We start from the raw sequence: 15,579 nt of genomic DNA, 5'->3' as shown, positions 1-15,579 counted from the left end.
TTTTTTAAAATAATAGGTAAAAAATTATTATAAAAAATATATATGTAAGGTCAATATATATATATAATATAATATATTATTAGGGCCGGGACTCGATTAAAAATATTAATCTAATTAGAGGCTTTGTAATTAATTAATCAAAATTAATTGCATTTTAATTGCATAAATATTTGACCTGAGAACAGTGAGAAGTAATTTTTTTCACATGGATTTTTATTTTTGTTCAACCAATTCCAGCAGACAAGTGTAGAAATAGCATATTTAGAAATATAGTACTTTCAGAAATTCAGGTAGCCTATAGGTAAGTAGACCTTCTGTAAACTATGTTTTTTTAAGTAGACCAATACTTTCAGGTACATTCAGAACATTGGTTATTTTTTCAGACGTGGACTTAGTTACCCTGGTCCTTAAACCAGTCATCTGGTGCAGCGTGGGTTGGGTGTGGGTCCTTGTACTCGGGTCGGGCTAACGTCCACGCTAGCTGCTAATTGTTTTGCGTTGAGGTGATACTTGAGGCTCGATGTGAATTCCTTGTTGCACAGGTTGCACACAACCACGCTCTTATCGACGCTTCCATCCGTGTGTTTATTATAATAAGATTTCCCATTCACGGGGCCACCCGACACGGTCTCGTCAGCTTCTTCGTTCATGTTCACTGTGGTTTGTTGTTGTCTGAAGTCATGAACGCTAGTTGGTGCTCCGGTATAATCGGTCCCCCCGAAACTCATCCAGTGAGAAACGTTCCACGGTGCAAAAAATAAGTGTAAAAATGCGTATAAAATGAGGTATAAATATGAATTTAAAATGTAATCACGATGACGTTTTCCATCTATGTATTTTTTTTGCTGGAACTGTGCAGTATTTTGCTGGATTTTGATGACGCGTTGTCATGGTAACCCACAAGGAGCAGAATACGCCCCATCCAAACTGTCCAGGGTTAGCGAGGGTCAGGCTTAAACGAACCATGACTTCGCACAAAATCAGTCGCATTTCTTCGGAAATCAGTGACCCCGAGGAGGAAGGAATCGCCACAGTGAGCATGCTCGATGTGCGCCTCGAAGAGATGAGTGAGGTTTGTGCCTTGAGCCTCTTCTCCGAGGAGTAGCTAGCTAAGCTAGCGTTAGCTAACGTTAAGGTACCCGCGGAGGTGAGCTGACGTCAGAAGCAGCACAATGACGTCGGCAATCATTCGAGTCCTCAAAATAATCAACGCAATATTATTCAGTTATTGAATACTATGATTATTAGAGCAGGTTTTGTTTCATAGCATTCGGACAGCAATAGGTTCCTAGTAAATGGACTCGTATAAACACTGAGGCCACGCAGCTCCCTAAAGCTCCCCTCACTTAGTGCTTGAATTGGGCGTAGAGAAGATGGAGAAAAAGAAAACAAAGGGTCAAAAAAAGGAGAAAACTGAGAATAGTTCATTTCACCACTTTATGACACAGACAACGGATGTGGAGGAGGATCCGGTTTGTTTAAAATTACACGTCATTGAAGTCATAGATTCACTATTAAATTCTAAAATCAAAAGTACAGTAAGTACTCAATGTTTATTTAAATAGTCTTCTGTTAGTCAATGGCTCTTCCTACGTGTGTGTGCGTGTGTGTGTATAGCGGAGGACTTTGCGATGTCTTTCTAACGCTTCCCTTCATCGTCTTGTCCACAGAGCCTTGTGCTACAGCGGCTGATAGTGATCGCTCGCCTCTCCCCCCATCTTGCTGACAGGACAGAATTGGGAGGTCAGCAAGCAATTTACCTCAGAGCTACAAATAGCTTTATGCTTAATACCAGGGAAGTGCTTCTCCATTTGACGGGAACTCTACATTCAACTCTACATTTCCCTCAAACGTGTTTGAGAAACCGATTTTTACTTCTCGGTTTCTCAGTGTGCCGCATCGAATCGTTCTGTTTGTTTGTTTCCACGCAGCTCATCACGAAGAACTCCACTCTCGGCTGGGCACACAATACATGTTGGATCAGATGACGGGCCTGCTGCTGATCTATCCATCCTGTCTGCTGCATGTCATCGAAGTGAGTCTGAACACCACCTGTGGCGGCGATGTGAAGTGTGACGTTGGGCCCCTCACAGCTCTCTGCGCGGCTCTCTTTCAGTCATCCAGGGACGTCCTGGTCTCTGTTCTGAGAGACCTGACAGACATGCAACAACAGCCAGATGGGTAAGGCTGCTTTGTTGCACTTGTTTTTACACAAAATGGAACTATTGAAGATATTTTGGGCATCATTTCTTTACACATTTCCCAGAAAAATGTGTTGTCTTTGGAAACTGGATGTCCATCAGCATTTGGCACATTTTAGCTCTTAAATGACTGATCATCCTCCTGTTAAGTAGCCTTTTAAATGACAGCAGTTTTATTCTTATTTTTCTTCTTCTTTTGGCCCTGAGTTCAGATGTAATAATCCCTGTATTAATAATGAACAAAGTATTTGTATTAAACCTGTACGCAAAATGTAAATGTAAAGGAAAATGCAAAAACGATTCATTAAACTATACACTATAATTACTCCATGCACGTAAAAACATAAATTACTCACTGGTTTTTCTTTGAAGGTTTCTTTTTTTCTGGTTTGTTTAACGCCAAACTGTGTCCCGATCATCACGAGGTCACCGTTAGAACCTGTTCACACGCTCTATGATGCCCATTATGCCCTCGTCCCTCGTTAGTGCCCTTGTGGAAGCTTCCAAGGTCGTGTTCATGGAACATAACCCTCAAAGCAGAATGTTCAAGCAGTGGAGCTACGAGGTCTGTATTTCTTATTTGAACCATTAACATGAAGCGGGGGGGGGGGGGGGGGGAATTAAAGCATTCTTCCTCCATGCATTTATATTCAGTTTTCCATGCAATGGGTGCGTTTTTTTCTCTCCTCCTGAATGAACTCTAACCTGTGTGGTTGAGCGTTGTTCCCGTTGTCGGCTGAAGGTGCTCGATGGCGATCAGGGGAAGCGGCTGGAGGAGGAGGAGAGCACGGAGGCTCTGGTCCTCAGCCTCCTGTCGGCGCTGCAGAAACTGCCTGCACGCCTTCCAGCACCTGAGGTGTGCTCACTCGTGTGAATGTGACCCGTGTGTTGGGCTTTTTTGTAGCAAACACGTAATGCTTCTCTCCCCTAAACGCCCCGAGGCTGACCCTGGGTCAGTGGGTCCTGGGACTCCGGAGCCGAGCGTCTCTCAGACGCTCCTCACGAAGCTGCTGGCCCGAGACGAGCTGCTGACCCCACAGCAACACCTGCAGATGTTCAACTCGCCCTTAAACATCAGCACGGACGCGGGTAGGAGGCAGCGCGGCGGGTTGTCCTACAGGAAGCACTTTGTGATGCTGGTCCCACTCAGGTTTGTTGTGTTCTCTGATCGACCTCACAGGACAAGTCGTACGAAGCAGTTGCCTCAGTACGGTTTAACCCTTTGGACAAAAGGTGAAAGGTGAGGAATCCTATTATTAAACAGACTTCATACTTTGCTATGCTGATGTGTCACTCCACCACTTTGGTCCAGACCAAAATATCTCAACGACTTTTTTTTATGGATAGTCGTGACCTTGTCTTTTATTATTTTGTACAGACATTCATGTTCCTCAGAGGATGAATTTAAGTGACTGGATGGATAGACACATTTAGTACACACACATTCACATCCTCCTCATGCAGTTTAAAAACCACATTCCCATCAGCCTCAGCTGTACTTTTATTGAGTGCTAATTAGCATCCGTTGGCATGGTAACACATCATTTTATATATCTGCGAAACTGTGATTTACCTCATAATTTTAAGGTGTAATCAAGAGTTTTTTTCATATTTCTGTGCAGAATGTGTTTGGCCTTCAGCGAAGCACCTCGGCCGAGACGGAGGAAGAAATCACTGCAGCACTTTTATATCTGCATTCGAAACAATGTCGCCGGTTTCTCTGTTTTTTCTTCTTTTTTGTTGCTGTTATTCAGAAAGCTTCGTCCCCTTCATGTAAAACTAGTATGAGTGAAATAACATTGAATACCACATTTCCAACAAGAGCACAGAAAAGCCAAGTAAAAAAAAACATTTTTAATAGTTTCCACATTCGGATGAGGTTACTTTTATCTCTATGTTGTTCCGCTTGGTGAAGGCGTTTCCTCTTCCCTCCAAACATTTATGAAGAGTCCACAACGCCACACTAGTTTTGACACAAAGAACTTTGAAGTCTAAAAAGATTCCTTCACCACTCGTGTGTTCCCTTTTTTATTTTGGCCCCCATTACTTTAAGGAAAAAAGAAAGAAAGAAGGATGGTTGGATTGGCCGCATGCACCACAGTGTAATCTACAAACTGTACCAGTCAAAACCATCCGGTTTGGGCGGGATTTATTTTATCTTGCGTTGTGATTTCCTTTTGAAAGTCAAATAAACTTCCTTTAAAAGCGGTTGAGTGAGCTGTTCCTCGGTCTGCTACGGATATTTAAAAAAAAAGGTGAAACTTAACGTAAAAAAATGGTTCCAGGGCAGGACGGAATTCTCCTTCTTTCACGAAGGTCGGTCGATTCACTTAGAAAAAATAAATACAAGCACACTTATATAAGACCCAAGATGACACGTAGTTCATAGGCATGGTTCAAAAGCATGCTGACTTTCATACTGGACAAGTCAAATCAAACGCCCCCCCCAAAAAAACAAAACAAAACAAAATTGGTCATACCACAGTTATCTATCGCACACCCCATCACCGTCTTTTACTTGAATCTATTTGCACAACACACACACACACACACACACACACACACACACACACACACACGGTGATACATTCCACCTGTAGATGACAGAAAAGGGCTGTTTGTGCCTCATCGCTAATAAAGTTGTGTTTGATCAATTCTGTACAATCCTGAAGCCCAAAACCCTTTAGTACAAAAACCCCAGAGCAGCACATTGTAACACAGACAGGACAAAGCTTTAAATATTCAAATCATAAATAGCATTTCGTCTCAGCTGGAGGATCAGATTGGATTATTGGTGTGAACCGATTTTCATTTGAATGACAGAAAATGATAAGACATTTGATCTTTTTGATAACTGAATAAACGTTATAATGAATCTGTTAAATTCTTTTGGCTGTTGACCAAACTATCAACCATTATTTTGGGAGTGAAGCCGCAGCCATAAGTTAGAAAAAGTCCAACAATGTCTCTGGATGTTCCACTTTTAAGTTGTTTCTCATGACATCTTTCACATTTATAATGTGTGATTTGTCAAACTAAAGTCCCTTCAGAATCTCTTTGAACCTTAAACCCGACTGGATTGTGTTTTTTTTCTGTCACTACAGCTGCAGATTGTTGGAAAAAACAGAAAACTATTTCACGACCAAACATTTTTCTTCTAAAAAATAAAACACGCCACAGGTTATAAAAATGCCGCCCAGGACATTAGATGTAACGTAACATCATGTAGCTGCAGACGTGTTGGAAAAGTCCAGATAAATAATTCAAATGTACCATTATTCATCGGTGCGACCTTGTTTTGTACGTGAGGAGCAGAACTCAAGGTTGGAGACGTTAATTCTGTCAGAGCTGTTTCCTTTTAGAAAGTCTTATTTACGTTATTTTGTGTGAAAGTGGAATTATTGTTGTGCTACAACCAGCGACATTATAATATTCTACAATGTTCAGCGTCATTTGTATACAGCATTTTCATGTATATATATATATACACATATATATATATCATTAGATTTGTGTCACTATATACAGAACACATATGTACAGATAGTCCTGTGATTAATATCTTGAAATAAAAGCGGGTGGCCATGTCTTGTGTTATTGATTCCCCAGGTTTTGCTCTTAAACCTGATTCCTGAAAAAGGTTTTTGGATGTGGGGAAAATTCTGGTCCCGTGTTTGAAATTTCTTTCTTTTTTTTTTTTTTTTTTTAATTCCTCAGATGACATTCACACATCACAACACTTCAGACCTAGTAAAAAGTATTCAGAAATATATCTGTATAAATACTCTCATCAAAATAAACACATATACACATTTCTTTGCACTTGCCTCTTGTTCATCTATATAGAATAAAAATATCAGCCTCATCAGACGGGGTTCCTATAAACTGCCATGTGTAAGAAAAGTGTGCTTCTGTTCAGCGTCTCGTTCTGACATGATGGGATGTGATCACACCTCGGGGGGGGGGGGGGGGGGGACTTATCGTCTCCAGGACGTCCCGCACGCAGCCCGAGGTGTGCAGTTTAACTGGTTTCGTCACGACGGGTTTAATGCAGCGTTCTGTTGAGATGTTTCACTGTCCGTTTATTTATTTATTTATTTATGCCCCCGCCGCGTCCAAGTCTCCCAGCGGACTCAACGGCACGATTTCAAATATGAAACACCTCGATATGGAACGTTTTTCATCTTCCTTCGGGCATTCTTAAAAGCCGCCCCCATTATTCCATTTTGTACCTTTTATGTCTCATATATTTATTTCCTCTGTGAGGGCATCTATATTTTATCCGGAGGAAATAGTGTCTTCGTACCTCTCCTGCGGATACAAAATAGCATCTGATTTATAATTTTAGATTCTAAAAATGCATGAAGCATGAACAATAAATTAATTAAGCGATTTGCATCCTGATTGATGTAAATACAGAGATAAAAGGTTTTTAATGGGGCGTTCCTGCATCTCCTGTTTTAGGACAACCAACAGTGCAACATCATGGAGAACCATTCTCTCTCACACACACACACACACACACACACACACACACACACACACACACACACACACACACACACACACACACACACACACACACACACACTTTCCAAAACTACGTAACGTCAGACTCACAGCGGGACAGGAATTTAGGGGCCGAGCGAGGCGTCTGAAACGGAGACCCCTGAGGACTGGAGGAGGAGGCGGCGAGGTGGGGGGTTGTGGTGGGGGGGGCGTTCTTCCTTCTTTAAAACTCACTGCTGAAAAGCCGCGGGGAGCCTTCGATCCTCCCTGCAGCCCGTCTCCGCTCTCACGTTTAAAGGCAATATTGCAAAGTGAGTCAAATAAGGCAAAGAAACACTAAATTCAATTAGAAAGAAGAAGAAGAAAAAAACAGCCAACATAAAATGTCAGATTCAGTCTCGGATGATTTCTTTTCGTTGTGTATGGAGTGAAGCGGAGGCTGAAGTACACCAGCTTGAGAGGTGAAAGGTCAATGAACTAGAAGGGCGTGCAGCCTTATGGTGGGGTTTCATTTGATCAGCTGATGGGGGGGGGGCGGGGGGGGGGGGGGGGGGGGGGTCCCTCAGTGACGTCATAGCACTGTGCTCTCGGACTCCTCCTCCGGCTTCGCCCCGCTGTCGGTGGCTCCAAACAGTGCCAGTGAGTTCCTGAAGGTGGAGATGTGGGGCAAGTCAAAAATACCGTCCAGGTCCAGGTTGATGAAGGGGATGTCCAGGTTGCAGAGATAATCTGACAGGAGACACAGGAGGGGGACACGTGGAGTTCAAATACTGTTGGTTTGATGGTCACAGACAGCTCACAGGTCAGCTTCAAACCACCAGGGAAAAGTCCAATAAAACTGGGCAGTGAACCCCGAAAAACCACGACCAAATGCACTTAGTTCTACTCACGTATCAACTAAGACACCGAGCCCAGCTCAATGCAAACGTTCTGTTGGACCTGCTGAGCAACACGTGTGAAGAACAACTGCACCACAGACAGGAGGTGTGCAGACTGAGGAGCAGCGGTGGGCACAACACTGTGGAGAGTGAGGTTGGGGGGGGGGGTATGGAGTGAGAGTGCCAGCTGCAGTAGGGCGTTATGGGTGGGATTCCTATGGGCGTGTGCGCCCCCCCCCCCCCCACCCCCCCACCAGCTCAGCTCATGTCAGCCATGCATCGGTGTCTCAGCCTTCATGCAAACAACGACAGAAACGGGCAAAAGCTGGTCTGAGAACAGCCGCCGCGTGCCGGTGCATACGCATAATGAGGGGAGTCACATGGCCCGGAGGGGTCGGAGGGGTTGGACGGACGGGGAGGGGACGGGGAGGGGGGGGAGGTCGGGAGGCTTTAGCACAGGAAGTCCTGCTTACCCTAAAAGTCCCTCTCACACATAGAATCACAGTGAACCTCAGGGCTCAAACCGCTGTGAATGAGACAGTGAGAGCAGTTGAAAAGAGGGCGGAATCAGACGGAAACACACCGAGACGCCGAGACAAACAACATAAAACAGTTTCAGTGCAGATTGACTGTATTCCATTTAAATGTGTTTTTTGCGAATATGAATTCGTTAGATTGGAGAGAAGACCAAAAACTACGACGAAACTCATAAATAACTCTACAGTTAAGTCGGAAAATCTGTATATTTGATTGTGGGGTGAAGTGTCTCTTTAACCTTTGTTGAATAAGTATCTGGAGGCCACCTGCGTCTCACTCTAATGTTTAATTTAGCATCCTAGTTATTAACATTCTGTGCCAACCAGCAGGGCGGGGGGGGTATCGATAACCACATTCAGACCTTAATGTTTAAATATGAATTATACTGCTGGATGGATATTAAAGAAGTATGAATGTATTTGTTGTAAGAGCCAGTCCTCTTGTAAAAAGTCATCAATAGAAAACGACCTAATAAGGTGGTTTCATACACCTCACCTGTGGACATGCTCTCCCCGGGGGACAAACCCTCCAGGAGGCCCGTGGAGTGGTCCAGAGGCTGGGGGCTGGTGCCGGGCGTGCCGGGGGGCTGAGGCGGGGGCAGGCTGGGCCTCTGGCGCGGCGGCTTGGGGGTCGGCCGGGCCTTGGTCAGCGTCCCGGCCAGCGAGGGCGGCGAGGAGAGGGACGGGGCGGCGGCCACCTGGATCCCCCCCGGGGAGCCGATGGTGGCGTACCCCTGCGGGTAGCTGAAGCTGTACGGGGACGGCGTGCTGGGGGGGGTCGGCGACAGGCTGACCGGGGACGGCTGACCCGTCGACTGGTCGGACATGGCTCCCGACTGGCAGTACGGGACTTTGGGGGGGATCGGCGCCAGCTTCTTTGCTGCAAAGACACCGGCAAAAAAAAAAAGATGTAAATGCTTCTGTTTTACTATTTTGGGGGCGTGGCTTTAGTTTTCTATTGATTACCTCTCCTCAGGGTGTGGGGGCTGTGGTCAGACATGGTCCCGTGGAGGCCCTTCTGTCCGATCACCGGAGACAGCTCCTTGTTCTTCAGGGTGCTGAGGAGGACACGGCGAAGGGAGAGTCACACACGGCAATGAGAGGCCCGCCTCGTGGGTCAACGACACCACGTCTGCAGAACTCTCTCGGGTTAAATAAAAGCCACCCGATTGGACAGCGTCGCGTCGCCCCCGCGTGACGCGCCGCTCGCAGGCAATCGTGGAAACGATGGCGACGTGCAGGCGGAAAACAATCCAAATAAACAGTGATGGTTTCGGGGATTTTTTTTTTTTCCCTCTTCGCCATTAATGAGCAGCGCGGCTGACAATGAAGGTCCAAACAGGACCATGACCTGCGCTCTGAAGGGCTCTCAGCAGATGAGGCGTGAATGGATGGTTGAAGCGGCGGTGATTTGAAGATGGCCGGACGTGGCTGGTCTCGGGGAGAGGGGGGTTTATTTGGGGCTCAATATCAAGGCACAGACCTGGTGGTTCAGTCTTTTAATAATGGCATGCACTCGAGCTATGAATTTCCTTTGTTGCCTGGCAACTGCCTCCCGAAATATCCCGTCGACGTGAAGTTATGGACGGAATTTACGACAATTTAAAATACGACGGCATCTCTGAAGAGAATTCATTTCGATGATTGACATATTCACAATAAACAATTAAAAAAATAAGGGGGGGGGGTAAGTGGCATCTTCCTCTCTCATCTCCCCCGTTTTGTGTGTGAGTGGGGGAGGGGGGGGGGGGTCTGGTAGCGTTGTCGTAGTTACCTAGTCGGCATGGCTCCTCTCTCCCGGCTACAGGCACAAGCCGCCCACGGGGGGGGAGCAGACAGCGGGACGTTGGGGGGTTTGGGGGAGCCCGGGAAAAGGTCGTGGCGGGTAAGAACGAGCGGGGGTTTGATGTAAAGGGCGGAGCCATTGTGTTCCGGGGGGGCCGCATGCAAAGCGCCGGACGTGGCGGGGGCCTGTCTGGGCAGGTGCAAGGAGCTGGGTTTTGGGTTGGAGTTGACATCAAGCGGCTGAGGAGACGGGCAGAGGGGGTGGGGGGGCGGGGGGGGGCTGCGGCCACAGAGGCGGGAGGGAGGGGGCGGGCCCGGGGGCACGGACTCGGGGCCGGGGGCGACGGGGCGCATACACGGAGGTGCCCGGGCGTACACATGTTGGTGCGGGAGCGAGAAGGACGAGCAAGAGGAGGAGGAAGAGGAGGAGGAAGAGGAGGAAGAGGGGTAAGGGGGAGGCGGCCTCTCCTCCTCGGGAGAGGGGTCGACGTAACAGGAGTCCGACCAATTGGAGGACGCCTCGTCGGAGCTGCAATGATAAACACGTCAACGACAGCTCGAGGCAAAGTGGAGGAATTCAGGTTAAGAGCAATGAATCTGTTTAAGTTTGGGAGGAGTATCATTGTGTCAGGATGGTGGGGGGGGGGGGGGGGCAGCATAGAAGAAATAAAAGGTGTTGGTTGGGCGTTTTCAAATGACAGAAAGAAAAGAAAAAAGTCACCTCATCCATTGCAGGGCCTTGCGACAATGGACTGTGAAACTGTTAATGAGGTTTGGACTAATGACGAAACAAAGAAAACAGATAAATGATTCATGCATCGTGCAGCAATGAACTACAGAAAAAACAAAGAGGAGTGAAGACCTTGACATAGAATACACTGGTTCTCACACACACACACACACACACACACACACACACACACACACACACACACACACTAAACAACAACCTAATAAACTTAGAGAAATCACAAGATTTGACAGGTCATGCTTCATCGGAGAAAACAGGGAGTAGGCAGCGCTGTCCTGGCATACGCAGCCAGGGGGGGGGGGGGGGGGGTGAGGGGCAGGGGGGGGTGGGGGGTGTTTAGCCGCAGGGGGGAGCCGGTGTGGTTGGAGTGAAACAGAACGACGGGGGACGAGGGCGAGGACGAGGGGGGGCACGACAGCCTTACCTGGCTCGGTCGCCGTTAGTGGGGGGGGGGGGCGGGGCAGGGGCAGGCAGAGAAACCCCCGGGCGGCTCGGGGGCGAGCCCGTCGGCGGGCGGGAGCGGGGGGTGTACGCTCGGGGGCGTAGAAGAGCATTTACGCGAGGAGGAGGAGCCCCGGCGCGACACCCACGTGGTGTCCATCACCCTGACACCCATGCTGCAAGGGGGGGGGGGGGGGACAGAGACGCACAGCCAATCAAATTCGAGGGAGGCCGTTGGTCTGTGTGTGTGTGTGTGTGTGTGGTTCAGGTGGGGTCACCGGGGGTCATCGGGGGCTGCGAGGAGGGGACAAGCTTCTCTGCAGCGGGCGCAGGGACGCGGCGTGGGACGTACGTGTCCCCCCCCCAGCATGCAGGGACACAGAGACACTTTCTGTCCTCACTTCTGTCCGGCTTGGACGTGTAATTAATCTCCTTCTGTTTAAAGATGGCGATGCATGACGGAGGTGAGATGTTAGATCTTTTGATCTCTGCAACATGAGAGCAGTTCGGACGAAATGAACAAGATGAAGACTCAATGGTCCCTTTGGCAATAAATAAAATAACCAAAGTGTGACGTTTTGACACCACTCCTCTTATCTGTCCATTCATCTAGGGACCAGTTTGATATGAGGAGCCGTTTAGGACAAGTGAGACACTCAGGTTCACTATTGAAACGCTTCCACACACCCAATACACTGGATATATGGTATAACTGAAAAACGTATACATACAAACATTTATATGAATATATGTGAAACACTTGCATATGTATCTCAATATCTTAGTGAAATGTATATATATGTATGTTCTCATATGTACATGAGTATCTGTAATGTTTCATATATGCGCGTGCATAGGCAAGTATCTCACTAGTGCGTGTGAGGGTATCTCAATAGTCCTTAACGCCCCCTCACAGTTTGATGCTAACCTGCTGTTGTCCTGCACAATGATGTGTGGATTATTGAGCTCTAGAGTTCAGCTGAGACTAGACAAATGGAAGCCATTGTACTCACAGGATGAACAAGTTCATCCACTTACCTACTTACGTAAACACAGAAAGAAAGGCCTGCTTTATCCTTGCGCCCCCCCCCCCCCCACCTATTTGTCACCCTTCTCATTGCACTAAAGTGTGTCCCCTCAGACGGACCTGACTGGAAGCGTTAAACACACACGACACACAACCGACAAACTGCCTGTCAACGTGCAGCATGAGCGATGGGGGCATGACTCGGGGGTGATGTGGGGGGGGGGGTCTATACTGTACCTTTGAATCTTCCTAATGCTGCGTAGTTAAAGACAGAGACAAGCAACAATGAGGACAGAGAGAAAGGATAATGGATCCCCCCCCCACCCCCCCACCCACCCCCCCTCCTGTCAAAGCAGCAGAGGAACTTTGGCAGGGTGAACTTTTCTAAGACGAGAGCCCAGTTGGCGTGAAACAGAGGGGGGGGTGTCTGCTCTCCCTTAAGCGCTTCAGCCTTTTTACAACCATGAGAGGAAATTAAAGGTCCTTTAAGTGCTAATTAGGGCAAAGTTTCCCTAATGGATACAGAAAAATCCACCTAAAAAAAAGGGGAGGGTTTTTTGCTGATGGAGTGACTCAAATCATGTGAAGTATGTGGACCCCCTTCTTATGGATCTCCATGGCCTCAAGGACACTGAAAGGATCTTTTTAGTTTCCATCCAGCTCCTTTGAGATGAAGGTTTGGATGCAGTGAAAACACTCTGAATATAAGAGGACGTACAGGACTTTCTTTCTCCATAAATTGACGTCTATCAAAGTAAATATATGTAATCACCGACATCATTGCTGCGTGCAGGTTTTGGTTGCTTAAAAAACAGCGACCCCCCCCCCCCCAGACTCACCCAGTGGGCCCACAGACTCATTATCTAATTAACTTACTTGTTAGGGCACCAAAGACGTTCTCTCTCTCTGATATAAAGTCTGTATCACTCTGTGCTTTTTATGTCTAAACTATAAATAGCTCTCACTGGCCAGATTAATGCTGAGTGTCCTTCAACTGAGTGCAGAGAACAATGGGAAATCATCATCCTTTCTATTCTGTGCATGAAGGCACAAAGATCCCCCCCGGAGCTGCACATTTTAGTGTTAATATCAATTCACTATTTTCAAAAGGCTGTGCGTAATAAGCAGACCTTTTAAACCACAACTTCACCACATTGCACACTGCTAAGTCTAAAAGAATGTTGTACATAAAAAAAAAAATTAAAAAAAAACTGTAATTCAAAGGGAGCCTCACTGTGCTGAGCTTGCTGCTTCTGGGTTTCTATTAAAAGCCGAGTTAAATTGATCAGATCAGGTTTAATTAGCTGGGCTACTTGTGGCTGCAGGGCTCAGTCTAGCCGCAGGGTCTCATAAGGCAGAGGGTGCATGAAAGCATGAAAGAAGGAGACAGGGAGACCGACAGAGAAAAGGGTTCCAGCTAATCCTCCTCCAGAGCTCGAGGTTTTGTACGATTCCTCATTTCAGAGGCTGAATGTCATCTTTCACTTTCCTCACCTCCTCGCCCCCCCCCCTCCATGGGCAGCAGGCAAAGAACGATATGGTTTCCCTTTCTTCTCTCTACCTCACAGTGAAACTGAGCACGAGGTCACCTCTCACGACCCCCCGACTTGGTGCAATCAGAAGAGGCCGTTGTGTGGAAGCGTCACGCACCTCCGAGTGGCCTCGTCGGGGGAAACAAATGAAATGAAGCCGAGCTGTCGGTTCGGTTTCACCCTCAGCGACGCTGCGAGGAGACCAAGATGTACCGAAGACCTCTGGTTAAGTGAATGAAGGGGCTAAATTAAGTAATCTTCACATATTCAGGGTCACACCCACCGGAAGAGCTGTCCATAAGAACTGGAATGAACAGTGTGAAAGGAGAGGACTTGGATGTTTGGAAGCCTTGGGTTTGGCGGACCAGATGTGACCGTACGGCAGATACCTGTCAATCACTGTGTAGCCCCGCCCTAAAGCATCCCCTGCTGCATTGGTCTACTTGACTCTAAAATGGACCATCGTTTACTAAATGAACGTTTACTGAGGAAATACATCAAGACAGAAGTAGAGTCATTTTCTCATAGACTTCTATGGGACCAGAGGAGTCGCCCCCTGCTGGACAGTAGAGAGAATTCACCTTAAATTAGACACTTCCAAGGACGATATTCTTTCATGGTCTTTTTTCGAACTTGTTTTGTTTGGAGCGTAAACCCTAAAAGCTGCAAACCCAGTGGAGATGAAGAGGTCGTACCCGTCCTTCTTGTAGAACTCCAGCATCATGTTGTCCGTGGCGACGCTGAGCGGCCGCCGGCTCTGGTCGTGCTGTTTGCGCTCCACCAGCTCCATATCCGGGGACGGCATGGAGCTGTAGTTGGCGTTGTGGTTGGCGTGGACCGGGCTGCCGTAGTTCCCCGTGACGTTGAACTCGATCTCTAAAGGGAACGGCCGCAAGCGCAGGAAACATCTCAGTGCACGGGTCAAACCTGCATCCCACCAAGAGACAGAACCTCGACCGCCCCTCACCTCCGGGGAAGAACCAGTCGGCGTGTTGGATGATGGGCTCGATGATGCCAACGATCTGCAGCGAAACCGTGGTCATCATCTCCGTGATGTTGCTGCTGCGGATGGAGAGAGAGGAACCGTGTTATTTTGTGGCGCCTGCAGACGTTTTCATGGTGTCGAGCATTAAAAAAAAAAAAAAAGAAACAGAGAGAGAGCACCGTTTGAAAAAAATGTTGAACTCATTAGAGAGAAATAAAGATTTGAGATTTACACAGAGATTTAATCAAGGTGTCCATCACCCCTTTTCCAAACTGGCCTTATTCATCATATTCAGGAGTGAACTTTATGGTAAAAAAGCCTCTTTGAGCAGCATCATGAATATGAAGCTTTTCTTTCTGCGTGTTGATGAAGGACAGATCCTCACAGAGACGTATTTTAGGGATTCAGTTATTCTGAAAAGAGTGAAGAAGTGAGCAGGGATTGTACTTGTTGCCAGAACAGAACCTGCCGTCCTGCCTTTTAAACTTGTCATTCATTTTATCCATGGAAAGTTAAAACAGAGGTTGTCTTAAAAATAATACATTTATTAATAATTAATTCATCATTAAATCCTGAATGATTCTCTTTATAAAGATGTAAAGATTTGAGAGGCAGTTTTCCCCAGTCCAGTATTCTGGAGCGGAGAGTTCAACAGGCCTCGGACGTGGTTTGATTGACAGCGGTTTTAAATGTGAGCTGAGGGGATTAAACACTGAAGCAGCTTCTGATACCATAATCGGATGATAAAAGGAGGATCGTTCACCCCTTTGAGCTACTTTAAAGGGGCCATATTTGGTGCTCTTGCACAAACATTTGTGTATCTGACGCTAAAACGTTATTTATATAAGAGATATTTATGGGGTTTGTAAACGTGTTCAGAGGGAAACCATGAAAATGAGCATGATACATTTAGAGCGTATATCTAACCATTCTG

At 47.0% G+C, this 15,579-nt stretch overlaps 2 protein-coding genes across 3 annotated transcripts in view; one reads left to right on the top strand and one right to left on the bottom strand.

The window, feature by feature from the left end:
- Positions 1-110: 110 nt before the first annotated feature.
- On the top strand, positions 111-4,409 carry LOC119212807 (testis-expressed protein 47). 2 transcript variants are annotated; one of them, XM_037463588.2, is made up of 9 exons: positions 111-1,072; positions 1,671-1,743; positions 1,932-2,035; positions 2,117-2,181; positions 2,688-2,766; positions 2,944-3,057; positions 3,143-3,290; positions 3,382-3,441; positions 3,824-4,409. In XM_037463588.2, the coding sequence occupies exons 1-8, from the start codon at positions 890-892 to the stop codon at positions 3,417-3,419; spliced, it is 804 nt and encodes a 267-aa protein (XP_037319485.2). In that variant the 5' UTR covers positions 111-889; the 3' UTR covers positions 3,420-3,441; positions 3,824-4,409. The 2 variants fall into 2 exon arrangements, with proteins under 2 accessions (XP_037319485.2, XP_037319486.1); XM_037463589.2 differs by lacking the exon at positions 111-1,072 and adding an exon at positions 1,169-1,538.
- A 1,465-nt stretch (positions 4,410-5,874) lies between these two features.
- LOC119212810 (rho GTPase-activating protein 44-like) overlaps positions 5,875-15,579 on the bottom strand; it is a 33,499-nt gene continuing 23,794 nt past the window's right edge. The window contains 9 exon segments of the mRNA XM_037463595.2: positions 5,875-7,439; positions 8,621-9,004; positions 9,091-9,182; positions 9,899-10,438; positions 11,085-11,104; positions 11,106-11,277; positions 12,366-12,383; positions 14,356-14,536; positions 14,628-14,719. Of these exon segments, the coding sequence (XP_037319492.2) occupies positions 7,282-7,439; positions 8,621-9,004; positions 9,091-9,182; positions 9,899-10,438; positions 11,085-11,104; positions 11,106-11,277; positions 12,366-12,383; positions 14,356-14,536; positions 14,628-14,719 (1,657 nt within the window). The 3' untranslated portion in view covers positions 5,875-7,281.

The sequence above is a fragment of the Pungitius pungitius genome, chromosome 21 (assembly GCF_949316345.1).
Source record: "Pungitius pungitius chromosome 21, fPunPun2.1, whole genome shotgun sequence".
NCBI classification, from domain to species: domain Eukaryota; kingdom Metazoa; phylum Chordata; class Actinopteri; order Perciformes; family Gasterosteidae; genus Pungitius; species Pungitius pungitius.
The sequence above is the reverse complement of the archived record's forward strand: the minus strand, read 5'-3'. Positions and strand labels throughout refer to the sequence as shown.